At 42.2% G+C, this 13,270-nt stretch overlaps 1 protein-coding gene across 4 annotated transcripts in view; it reads right to left on the bottom strand.

Moving 5' to 3' along the window:
- Positions 1-3,535: 3,535 nt before the first annotated feature.
- The window catches only part of LOC119171673 (persulfide dioxygenase ETHE1, mitochondrial), a 33,529-nt gene continuing 23,794 nt past the window's right edge, over positions 3,536-13,270 (bottom strand). For 2 of the 4 annotated variants that reach the window (XM_075892248.1, XM_037422468.2), the window contains exons 2-7: positions 11,870-12,014; positions 10,763-10,948; positions 8,960-9,052; positions 7,982-8,071; positions 4,480-4,596; positions 3,536-3,823 (exon numbers count right to left, since the gene is read on the bottom strand). In XM_075892248.1, the coding sequence (XP_075748363.1) occupies positions 3,765-3,823; positions 4,480-4,596; positions 7,982-8,071; positions 8,960-9,052; positions 10,763-10,948; positions 11,870-12,014 (690 nt within the window). In that variant the 3' untranslated portion in view covers positions 3,536-3,764. Of the gene's footprint in view, positions 3,824-4,479; positions 4,597-7,981; positions 8,072-8,959; positions 9,053-10,762; positions 10,949-11,869; positions 12,015-12,830; positions 13,057-13,270 lie in introns of those variants that run through there. The other 2 variants (XM_037422467.2, XM_075892249.1) reach the window with 2 other exon arrangements.

Here is a 13,270-nt window from a genome sequence, read left to right as displayed (position 1 = left end):
GATAAACGTCTCTCCAACATTATCCACTTGTCCCGCTATCCACCATTTTGCCGGTGGTTTCATTTAGTACAAAAGCCGCAACAAAAGGTGCTTTCCGCAACCACCAAGAAATATAGAAAGCAGTGGCATGTTTGGCATTAATTTGTTTCCAAGTCCAAACTTTTCCAATGTCTACACTGGTTCATGCTGGATTTCCATGTTGCTGTAAAGGGGGCCTGTATTCTGCCAATACCAAATCTTTCTACGGAGCTGCCATTGATCCACAAAAACGTGTTCTTTTATGTTTGTTATGTGCTGCTGGTACAACACATCCTCTCGCATGACAGATGGTTAGGTTTTACTCATTGGGTTGATAGGAAAATTCTAGCACGTTTAAAATTACTCGTTAGCACTTGGCCCTGTACTGCCATGCTGGCTGCGTTTGAATGTGTAATGCTCCAGCATGCTACAATTTAAAACCACTATTCTGTTTCTACTAGAGTTTCTTAAGGGGACACCAATGGCAAATGTTGATTGCTGAAATAACAGTCCAGAAACCTCGTAGTGCTACTTTTGTGCTAAGGAAGTGCTTGTTTTGAAATAATCACGCTTTAGCGGTACGCATCGCGTTAGAGCATTTCAAATCACCCGCCTGAGGTGTTCAGTCTCGCGTTACTGTTGCCGTGCACAATGTGGCCCTAGCAGCAGCAGAGTGAAAATAGTGGGAGCCATAGTGTTTCTTAAAATTAACTATAGGGGACTCTGGTGCTGCGATCGTTTAGCTACCATGGGAAGTCTTTGTATTTACGGGCCTCTAATGGTTCTTGTGGCTTTGTTTATTGCCGTGTTTCTTCGAATGAAGAAGAAAGCATGTTGAACTTTGGGAGCCGATTTGAATTCGTAATCTTGAAAAGTGAAGAAGGTGGTGAAGCGTAACTGCCGAACATTTGCCGATTGTTTTGTGACAAAGCAGCTTCGAGCCATGCTAAGCCAAACGGAGCGTAACGTACGAAAATTAGGCTAATTAATGTACTACCCTTAATTCCCATGCTCTATGGCGGGAGCCACAACAGCAACAACGGCCATTTAAGAATTTTCTGACATGGCCTCCGAGTTGGCAGGTGTGCTTGGTTTAACTGGGCCTGTCCAGTTTAACCAGGTGCAAATGAAATTTTCGAACCACTCGCATAATTCCAGTGGTCCTCTTTTCTATAAATCAAACAGAAATGAACACGTGTCTTTTGGCGCGCGGAAGGTATTGGAGTCAGACGCCCTCACGCCTTTGGGATCATTTCCGAAAAATCCCACTCATGAGGCCCGTCGTGTGGTACATTTATCCTACTTTCTCAGTAAGTAGAGCACTGCTTTTAACAATATTGCTGTTTTAGATGTCGTACGTAGAGCTTTCACTCTGACAAACTGTTATTAGCCTTTAGTGTCCCTTTAACCCTTTTACTGTCGAGCGTGTTCAGGCCGATGCACCCCCAGTGCCTGCCTACTTATGCGAATATCGGGGAATCTAGAAACGCAGAGAAATGGCAAGTTGTAGAGTTGGGATGACAAGAGTTATGTTTAGGTATACTGGAGAGGAAAAGGTGCACACCTCTAGGCCATGGCAGGCACAGAAACACAAAAAGAAAGAGTTCAGAGGTTGTGAGCTTTATGATCCAGAGCAGAATGCGATAGTGTAATCGGACCCCGTGCAGACTGCTTTCACAATTGCTAGCCTAGCTTCAGTCCTCTATGCATGCCTCACTTGTGCCTTAAGGAAACGAATGACAGTGCGTGTAACATTTGGCATTTTAAGCTACCCTAGAACACCTGCTGCAAGTACAGTCAGGTGCCCACTTTTTATTTTCCAAATAAGTAAAAGGCCCTACACACATCCCTGCGGTAACACGCAAACCTATGCAGCTGCATCCCTTGTTATGGGTGGTCCACCCACTCTCAATTTAGATGTTTTGATGTGATTCTACGCCTCTACGATGCAATCTTCTATAATTTAAAAGGAGTACTGGCACAAATTTAAATAATTGGGGATCATCGGTCTGAATAAGAATGCAGCTTTCGAGAACAATAAAAATAGTGCTGTGGTGTCTGGGAATGCATTGCAAAAGTTTCAATACCGGTACCTTAAAAGGACACTTTGTTTCGATATCAAGGGAGCGGCTTCGCGATGTGTCATGGCAATGCGACGTCACGGAAAGACGGCTAATTGCCCTGTCCTGATGGCAATTTTTCCATCTGCTCGTGGTAAACAGCGATGAGTGCATTGTTTCTAGTGACAGCGATTTCTGTGATATAGGCTGCACGCAGTATGCAGTCTGTGGAACTGTGTTGACTCGTAGCGATGGCGTCCATCGCAGAGGGTCTGGCTGGCCTGCCGATGTTAAGCGACGTAAATGTTAATATCAAAGAAATTATTTTATGCTGGCTGACTCCGGTGCACAGAAAGTGTCAGCTCTATACCAAGCCACAAAAAATGTCTCTTTTGTGATGTCTCAAAATCGTGTTGGTACATCTTTAAGGAGACTCCTGTCACCACACCGACACTCATGTAGTGTTTTTTTTTTTTCTAAGCATTATCAAGCAGTACGGTGGCTTTATGGTAGAACACCAGCTTGCCATGCAGCCGGCTTAAGTTTGATTCTCACTCCGGCCATAAATTTTATTTCCATCTTTCGATTACAGGCATGATTTTTCGCTCACAACCAACGATGCCAATGGATATGCTGGAATTCCTGCAAAACAAGCTCTTAAATGCCATTGTGTTAAAAGCATACCTCACAAAACCACAGCAGATGGCAAAACCATGCTTGTACGCTTAATCCCACACACGACCATGCCCACCAGCAAAGGGCGGTTGCATTATCTCTGTAATCTTCAATACATGTAGCTATACAGCGAGGGGCAAAAGCATGTGCTTCTAGGAAGGAAAGATTTGACAGTTGGTGCAACTCATAGATCCATGCTAAGTTGTGCCAGCTTTTCGTTTCGGTGCAAATGCTTGAACATGCAATGGAGAATGTACCGGTGTGTTAGGGATGGTGGAAGGGCTATATCTTTTCTGAGACATCAAAGATTGCAGTGCTCCCTAATGTACATGGCTGTACACATTTTAATTTTGTGATACACATTTGCTGGTGCAGACGATTGCTCATGTGGCACGTAGCGAATGGAGCAAAGTGGAACTAGTAGTCCTACTAATGAGAAAATTATGCAAGCCAGCACGTTGGTGCTATCCACAGCGGCTGCCACAGACAGAATGCTTGCCAGACAATGCACGCCACATTGGCGCTATCTTGTAGTCTTGTGCAGCATTAGGCTTTCCTCTTCACCCTCATTCTTTCTGTGGTCATTCTCGCAGTTACAAGCTATAAATCTTATCCACGAAACATTTACGTTTGCTAAAATGGCCATGTGAAATGTCTTGCCAGGAAAGCTGTCATACTGCCAAAGAGCCGTGTTGGCAATGTGCAAGTGTGGGAAAAGTACATTCTCAAGTAGCTTGTTCATGTAGAATAGTATAGTTGAAATAACTCAACAGACAGCACGCTTTCATATAGAGCAATTAACAAAATACTTTTATTGCGATTGAAATGCATGTTGCATCACTCGCTTGCTACATTTCAAGTTTTATGGGAAGAATTCAACAAATGTATACTACGGAATGTTAACGCTACTGCGGACAAAGTGCCGTGTGCTATTTGATGTTTACCTATGCCTAAAAATATGCTTCCTGCAAATGCAAGTCGTGTATGTCCAGCTGTGCTCTCTAAATAGGCTCATGATGTCTCTTCAAATTCGTGAAGGCCGCAGACCATGTTGGCAGGAACGGCCTGGTCTGGAACACAAATAGTTCATCTATTAGCACAGGTCAGCATACTCACTCAAAATAACACTTGCATTCGCATCACATTTCAAAAACGCGAGCTACACCACTTGTGACTGTGGGTGGGAGTAAACAAGACTATTTACAGGAGTGCAAACAGGCGCGAGTGTGCACATTTACTAGATGCTGACAAGTGTGAATGGAAATGACTGTGAACAAGACTGAGACTTGGCAAGGGTACTGTACTGTATGGGCGTGGGGGGATGAGTGCGTGCAACTGAGACCTATAATTGATCAGATACCGTTTTACTTTATATGTCGATGCATTTATCGAGAGCTGCTATGCTTTATTAACCACTACTACGTTAAAGCACTAGTAATTGTAAATATTCGATTATTTTCATACTATAAAAGCAATGTAATTGAACCATGAATGCACATTTCGATACAACGGCTAGAAAAGTCCTTCAATTTTGCACACATCGTCAAAACAAAGTTATGCAAGAATCATTCGAATAGTTTAAGTGCAAGAATACAGGAGTGTAGCTTATGAAGCACTGCTTCCGTTTGTTTGGACTTGCGAAATAAAGTGCTTGTGACCGGTTGAGTAAAAGTATATGTGTAGGTGAGAATTCAGTGTGTATCAGTTTTGCAGTGGATTATCATACCTATCATTTTGGGATAGCTGAGGTTGAGATTGTTCATGATATCAACAAATTCCTCCTTGGACTTGGTGAGACGAGGATTGTGCTTGAGCTCTTCTCCAACAGTGGTGGTTGTCTGACCTGGAATACAGCATGGGCAGAAAGGGCATTCATACTTGCACGCACACCAAGTAGTCTACTGCAGTAAAACCTCAATAAATTTGAAATCACTGGGACTGTATAAAATCCTCGAATTGACCAAATATACAAAAAGTGCGATGCAAGGAGTATTAATGGGAGATGGTCGTTTGCAGTGCCGTCTACTGTGCAGCTCCAAAGGTCATGTTTTTCTGCAATACTGCGGCCAAATTTTGCCTCATACAGGGGTGAATGGCGAGTACCGCGCTGCCTGCGAAAAATTCTCAAGGTCAGCTAAATGTGCACTTGCGGAAAAGAAACATGCTTCACTGCAACACATTAACGACACGCGGGCAGCGTGTCGCCTGCTCCTCACTCCGTCAGTGCGTCATGATGCGACCACTTCTCTTTCTGACAAAATAAAGTATTCAATAATGGCCAGTGTGACAGAATTTACAATGTATTTTGACTCGAGAACACTATCATTGAAGTTTTCAAACTCTGTTTTTGAAGTAGGCATTGCAGGCAGGAGATCTGCCAGCAGTGCAAATTGCTGGAGCAACTGCCAATCGGAAGTTTGCATACATAGGGAACTGCATCAGAATGACGTTGATTAATTTTTTTTTTAACTACCAGAAAGAATTGGTAAATCATGATGCGTTGCTGGCGTAGCGAGAAGCAAGCGCTGCGCTGCAGGTGCAGTGAAGCAGGTCTTTTTGCAGGCGCACACTTGAGTGACTCTCAAAACTGCCCCTCCTTTTTTTTTTGGGGGGGGGGGGGGGTGCTCTGGCAGAAGCGTGGCTGGGGTGCTTCATGTGTCACTCATTAGAACCGCTGCACTGCATTTCTTTGTGGCTCTTAAAGACCGCTGTTTCAGCAGCGGATTTGCAACGAAATTGGCAATCGGCACTTATGGCACCCAAAGTTCTCCAGTTAACTGGACTGGTGCGGATCCCCTCTTCAAATTATCTACTGAAATTTATATAGGAAAATACGGAACCACAGAAATCCTTGGAATTAAGTGGGATTTCAAATTAACCAAGTTCAAAGCAATGAAGTTTTATTGTACATTCAATTGGCAAGAAGTCAAGGGCATCAGGATGTATGCCGTGTGATGCTTTTCGTATTTCAGGCTTTTAAAGTGACTATTACTTGAAATGCAATTGTTTTCATATTTACATGTACTTGTTGGCTCACAGGAAATTGTTACATTAAATAAGTGAGTCAGCACAGCCGCTATATTGTGAATAGTTTAGTGTGAAAAGCTGAGTCTCGCCAATCCTACGTGGCAACTGCAAGTTCTTTTGTTGGTGAATATGCCCATGTCTATGCTCTTTTCTAACAAGGGTATATGCGTGTCCCCTCAAAAATCCATAACCAAGACTGTAGCATCTGCCTTTGTACTCCCATGCATGATTCCAGATAGAATGTGTTTATTATATTATAAAGGTCTATCATCACTGCATTGTATAATGTGTTCATTTTCTTTTGCTTCTCCAGCAGAGGCTATTTCCTGCTTTATTAAGTGAATCTAAAGTTACCTAAATGTGCTGGCACTTGAACTTCAGTTTTCTTTTGCACGATTATTTAGCAGCCACTGTTGTCAAATGACCTTTGAAAGAATAACCTAGTGTTGAATCATGCGCAGTTATGTAAACATGAATTATTGCACAAAAAAAAGTTGCAGCATATCGACAGACGGACGGACTCGCTGATGCACGGATGAAAGCGTGGCCGGAAGCGCAAATAAACGGACCAACAGAAGCATGGACAAACAGATGGACGGACACACAAATAAACTAGAGGTAGCAGCCTGGACACACAAGGCCATCTATTGAGCCATTCATAAAACTAAACTAGAGGTGGCTACTACATACAGAGGGGGGAACGAACCACACCCTAAGAAGCTTCGCCCCTAAAAGAAAAGGGCGAGTAGTTTAGTGGAAATAAATAGTGGAAAGAACCCCTTAGTGCACATGAAAATCTGATGCAACTGGTAAAAGAAGGCAGTTTCAAACGTTCTGTACAATGTGCACAAAATGGCAATACATAAGTGTACCCTAATCGATACCAGCACATTCTGTTATTGACAAAAAAATTTTGGCCTTGCATTTTTTTGCTGCAATGTGTTCCTGGGACTCTGTTAGTCATAACACGACACATTGTTTTCTGCAGCATGTGACAAATAGATAATTACAGGCTCGTTGACCAGTGTCAGCTTCGTCTTCAAGAAGGAAAACTCACCACCGGGTGCAGCTATCACCACCTAGTGGGTGCAATGCTTGATCATGTCAGCACACAGAACTGTGACGCACTTATGCGCAGTTCACATTAAAAAGTTTTTGAAGACGACTTTCTTGGGGACCTTCGACAAAAAAATTTTGGTCTGTCTGTCTGTACATTTGTTCGTTTGTACGCCCTAATGATACCTCAAACGGCCAACCCTATCCGCAGCGCCCACCAATGTTGCTCAAATTTTAGCGTTCATAGTTGTGCAATCGTCAATTAAAAAAGCAAATATTGCGCATATCTGAGGCACCATAACAACATGTCTATGTTTTGTATGTCGCCTTTATACTAGAAGAGGCACACACAAGTAACTCTAAGGACTGTAGCGTTTAACACACTGCGCTAACAGTGCAACACTATGCTTCAAGGAGGTGTTTCTAATGCTATGCTACGACAGCACGATGATGGCACCTGCCCGTCGCTTTGCATTCTACACCTTATCGCCTCTGTGACTGGCGCGCATCTTTCTCCGCGGTCGCGCACGCCTTCGTTTTCGAAGATAGCTTCCAGATGGCACTCGTGTATAATGTGCCTAGATGCGCTTGTTTGCCTCCGTTACACGCTCGAGGCACTTTAACGCAGAGCCTTCGGAATACCATTCACCGATTTTCTTGCGCAGAACATCAAATAAACGTTATGTTCACTCTCTCCAGATGCAAGACTATCGTCTTTCGACGACATTTACAGCGTAACATGTAGATTCGGGCCAATTTCTTTTTAACAGGAAACGGGACAGCGATGTCATCAAACAGAAAACTTTCAGCTCGTGTGCCAAGGCCACGGACTCGCAAGCAGCTGCCGAGTAATACTCTGCTGGAGCATACACGACCAAAGAAAATTGGCAGCTATGACGTCGTCATGACTTGCTACAGCGTGGCCATGTGAGGGAAGAAGGGGGTAGAGTCCCCTTTGAGGTTGTCAATAGTGCAATGGAGTCAATCGCTCAAGCCAACTTCAAAATAATTTTAAAATACCTTTCAAGCTACATTCGCAGTTGATATACGCATGTTCACGGGAATAGCTCTCGCAGGCTATCTCAGATGCAAAATTTTGTGTCAGTACCCCTTTCAAATGGAAAAAAAAGAGTTTGAGTACTTACCTTTGTAGTCATGGGCGGGGTACAAGTTGTAGTCGTATGGCAAGCTGAGAATCTGTGAGTGTACCGAGTCATAAAGGCACTCGGGGTTTCCTGTCAAAGAGGAAACCTTTCTTATTTAGGCAAATTTAATAGTACAGTGCTGTCGACCATATATTTCCCAGCAACAACTTTAGAACTAGTAGACAAAACTATTAATGACATTAAAAGAATGTAGTGAAACCTGTGTTTGTTTTAATGTGTTGTCATATAGAAAGCACACCTGTAATCTTGGGACTTTTCTGCAGACCAACAGAGATTCAGTACAGACAACTCCATATCACTTGCAACTATCCTTAGACAAGTACTGTGCACTATGTCATGCACAATGAAAAGACTTGTCCACTTTTATAATAATGTCATGCTTACCGTCTTTTCTGTATTGTGTCAACAGTGTTGAAACAACCAAAAGTAGCATTATTTTCGACTATACGCTATAAGTTTTCACTAAACTTAATCAGACTGAAGTACTGTTGTACACAAGACATGTGTTACATAAGTTATTATGCTCCTGAAAAAAGGCAGTTTTTGTTTGGGACACACTACCGGTTCTTAATCGTACCAGTCAGAATAAGTAATTTCATCAAGATATTAAGACTGCAATGTTTAACATTACTGCATTAAAATCTCTACCAAAGCTCCTGCTGGTGCTCTTCAATTTTGGCCAATCAAGCCAAACCTGATTCTAACTTTGCTTCCCAATTAAGCTACAGAGGGTTGAGTGTTTTCTAAAAGCAGTAAAAAATTTTTCCAGTACACTTCAGGAACACCTGAAAAAAAAAAAAAAAAACTTTTCCAGTTTCTACCCTACTTGATACACATTGCCGAAGGCTTGCTTCCCACACAGTAGTCAGCTAACCAGCACAAAGTTGCCTCAGGTTCAGTTAGTAATGTTTGCTTGCGTCATGTTAAGTAAAATTTAGAAGTTCACTGAACACACACCTTCTTGAAAGTCTGTTCTTCCACAACCACGAATGAGCAGCGCATCACCCGTGAAGGCTTTCTTTTGCTCATGCCACACATATGTCATGCAGCCTAAAAAGATGAATCCATGTGAGATAATAAACATCACATGCCTTCATGGTGTCGTCTGCAACACTAACTTGGAACAGTGAAATTCTTTTTCCTTGTTAAAGCATGTGGTGAGGTCACTTGTGCATGTGAAAGACAAGCTAGGGCACCAAACTAATGAACCATTTATAAATAGGTTTTGCAATTAACTGAAAAGTATGTTTATACACATTGTTGAGGTTCCATACAATTATTCTGAAATTCACTTTCATTGTTTACTTTCTTAGCCACCACATCAATAAGTAAATTGTCATGTTCTTCAACAAATGCACATACTTTTCAGTCACATTTCTTTCACATTTCTCATTTATTTCACAAAACTTTTTGAAGTTCTGGCATGACAAGAATTTGAAAAAAGGAGGTTATGCATGAGAAACAACTGTAAATGGCATGTACAGAATGACAAACAGAGGCACATACAGTGTAAGCTTACACACGTTCATGTGACTGTTTCCTGATGGCATGCAGATAATTGCATGGTGTAAATGCTTCTATGCAGTAGCAACAAGTGCATCGTGGTTCTTCAATTGAGAAGAGTTGGTGCAAGATCAGCTGTGCACATTGCATTGTTCAACGTAAGCATAGGAAATATAATGTGCTCTAAAATGAAAAACGGCATCTGGATGATTTTTGTGCCTTGCGGTACTTCGCTGACATGCTCTTTCTTATTTTTCAATCCCAAAAAAGATAAGAAGGTGAAGAGACGTGACTTGCTTTGTGAAGATTCTCTAGAATATTCATAAAGGCCCATCAATCTCATATATGCTGTACATTACGTAGCTGCTGTAGTGTTCTTTTTTGTTATGCCAAAACGTCTGCTCCAACTATATTTACTTTTGAATGGATGAATAAGTTGTTTACTGCTCAATGCACTTCTGACTTGATGCATAATAGTGAATTGACTAAGCCATACTGAATAGAATGAACGACTTAGTGTACCAGGGCCAGGCTGAGTTCTGCATAAACTCTTGCAATCTATCACACTCCGTGGCTTATTCTCACAATAATCACAGCGCAGGAGTGTGGGTAAGACCAGGATAACAATTTCAAAATCTCTACACTTAAGATGTTTTCAGTTTCTAATAATTTCATGTTTACTGAGTCAGCATTTTCTAATTTAAGCCATTTAGCCGTAAACGTATTCACGCCGTAGCAAAACTGCTTTGCTCTCTGCTTAAGGTAGACTGTAAGCCTACGCAAGCAGTGAAAGAGAAAAAAAGATAAAAGAGAAATTACATGTAGGGTCTCTAGTGCCTCACCAAGTCTCCGTCATACAGATGACTGGTTTGGCAGTGGACACAAACTGAAAAGTTGAACTCTATATTATCTAGCATTCAGAGACTCGACATGTTCCAATCATTTGCAATGCTCATTCTTTTTTCAACAAACACTTACTATGACTGCCATCTACAGGTAACATTTGCAGTATTAAACTATCTTGCCTAGTTTACATTTAGCATTTGCCATTCAAATGAGAAAAGGCTAAGAATTTATACATACTTGCTAAGTGTCTGTTTTTTTTACAGGCAGAAAAACCTTGTGCACTGATTGTGGCCTATTCATAACGTATACCTAGTGATGCTTTTCACTTCATTATCCTTACATCTTGTTGATATTAAGACAGTAAAGTCTGTACCTTTCACAGACTCATAGCATATGCAAAGACATACATACCATTGGTATGGCCAGGAGTGGCCCTGGCTTCCAGCTTAATGCAACCGACTCCAAATATGTCTCCAGGATTAAGGTGATCATCGGCTTTTGCCTTGGATGCAGCAGAGATGACACTGCGGCAGTTCTGAATGATTTCTTTTAATTTTCCAGACCCGGTTATGTGGTCTGCATGGACATGAGTATTCACTGCAAGAGAAGGCTACATGTATGGTCATGCTGGCAGCCAATAAGCAGCAATTATTTCAAGTATCCTATTATTACCGTATCCTATTCAATTCAATTGTATAATTCAATATAATCTTTTACAGGAATATTTTATTTATTTATTTATTTATTTATTTATTTATTTATTTATTTATTTACAGTACCTTACAGAGCCCTCGAGGGGCATTGTGTAAGGGGGGTGGTACAGATATGTTAGCAAAATATATATACACAATATCTACACATACATAGGCAAATAATGAATATAATAGAAAATGCAGTTCAACTAATGAACATGTAAGCAAAATACATACTAGAAAAGTGAGTTACAGTATCTGAAGGTGAAATACAAAAAAAAACTATTGTGACAGTAACTACATTAGTGCAAAAACATCGGCAACAGTCCTATAAACACTGATGGTTACGAAGATGCGATAGAGCAGTTTTTGGTGCATAAGTATTTTTTAAGAGTATGATAGAACTTTGTGTGGTCTTGTTCTGATGCAAGATCCTATTTCCTAATATGTATACCATAAATAGGCATGTTGCATACAAAAAAATTACTTTGATATTGATTAATATGCACAAGAGCACACTGGAATTACACATGAAAGTGAAGTTTCCTCTTTCCCTTTCTATGAAATAGCATTTTTTTTGTTCCTCTAATAAATGACTAGTGCGACATATACCACCACTCAAATAACCTACATTTCTAGCACATTGAGACATTTCATGTGTTTTCCCCTACCTTGTCGTTCCCGGTCATTTATAATCTGCTTCACGGGCATACAGTGCATCCTCACTCATGTTATGACGTTGGGTTGCATGCACTACGCGAATCATGGATCACAAATCGCAAATTTGTTTATGCTTCTTTGAAATCTGCCATCTAAGTGCCCCCACCTGCATAGGCAAGGCGAAGACCAAGTTCGTTGATCAGCTTCGCGTCTCTGTCCACTTGCTCAAGTACCGGGTCGATCAGGATGGCTTCCTTCGTGTTCTGGTCGGCCAAGAGGTAGCTGTAGGTGCAGCTCTTCTGGTCAAACAGCTTCAAGGACACACAAAACAGTTAATGTTCGTGCCAAGGCGAAACGAGGCGTGCAGTGCAAAAGCGGCGCGCTGATTGAGCAATAGTGCTGAATATAGAGTACCGAAACTTTGAACAAGGAAAGGGAGGCGCCGAACGGGCGAATTCGGGGACAATTGGGCGGTTCGTTGTTCAGCTGTAACACATGGCGCAGCACGATTACGGTTTTCCCAAATGACACTTTCAAAAAGTACCGCCTTTTCTTATTTTGTAACTTCATAATGATTGGTCTTTCAATTCGTATTTTCAAAAGTTTAATTAGACAGCAGCAGCAGCAGCCGAAAAAAGAAACCTTTCGGACGGCTACATTACTGCTCCCTATTAATCCTTACGAGGAAAACGAAAACGTTGTGCGTGTTACCGTGTTACCACAGAACACCTACGTACTACCATTGTGTTACCACAAGGGAGGCAATGATAAAGTGCGCCGTTAATGCCGGACAACGCTATCAAGCCCACACTGTCGATATGCCGAAGTGAAGCTCGTCACGATTAAGCAATGTGATAATATTCCACTTTCGCATTCAAATGCAGCGACGATACCCACGCCCGCGCACCGAGACCGGGAACAGCTGACCGCGCAAGCGCCAGGCGAAGCGCACATCGGAATCTGGGAAAACCCTCGAAAGCCGGACAACGTGGCTCCATCCCCTCGGCCCCTCCGTACCACTGCCGGTAAATTGCCCGACGGGCAACACCAAACAGTCGAAAGAAAAGGCGCGGTGCCGTGTACTATCAAAGCGCACGTGCCACTATATTAAATAAACACGACCTCACCTGCCTGAACAGGACGTCGCTTTTCATACTTGAGCTTGCCGAGAGCAGTCGTACGAATCGATGCTTTCCGATCACGAGAGAAACGGTTGCCTTCGCACGCGAGTTTCCAGAGAAGGACGGTCGAAGAGTGGACGCTTGTGCAACTACCTGTCGAAGTTTCTCTACAGATCTCAATGACATAGCCCGTCCTGCATTTTCTGGTTTTTTCTCTTGGAGAAACGTCGGCGCGCTTTCGTGAATGCTTTCGAGATGGAGCCACCAGTTCCATTGTGACGCACTACGAGGGTGTTAAAAAAAAACAAAAAAACATCATGGTCGTTCTTGCTATAGTGTACTAGAACATAGAGTAGTGTTCAGGGAGGAGCCGTGGCTGCCGCAGTTGGAAACGACAGCCGCGAGATGGCGCCACCTTAGCAAGGGCCGTCACCTCACGTATTGCC

Source organism: Rhipicephalus microplus, chromosome 4 (genome assembly GCF_043290135.1).
Source record: "Rhipicephalus microplus isolate Deutch F79 chromosome 4, USDA_Rmic, whole genome shotgun sequence".
Classification (NCBI taxonomy): domain Eukaryota; kingdom Metazoa; phylum Arthropoda; class Arachnida; order Ixodida; family Ixodidae; genus Rhipicephalus; species Rhipicephalus microplus.
The sequence above is the reverse complement of the archived record's forward strand: the minus strand, read 5'-3'. Positions and strand labels throughout refer to the sequence as shown.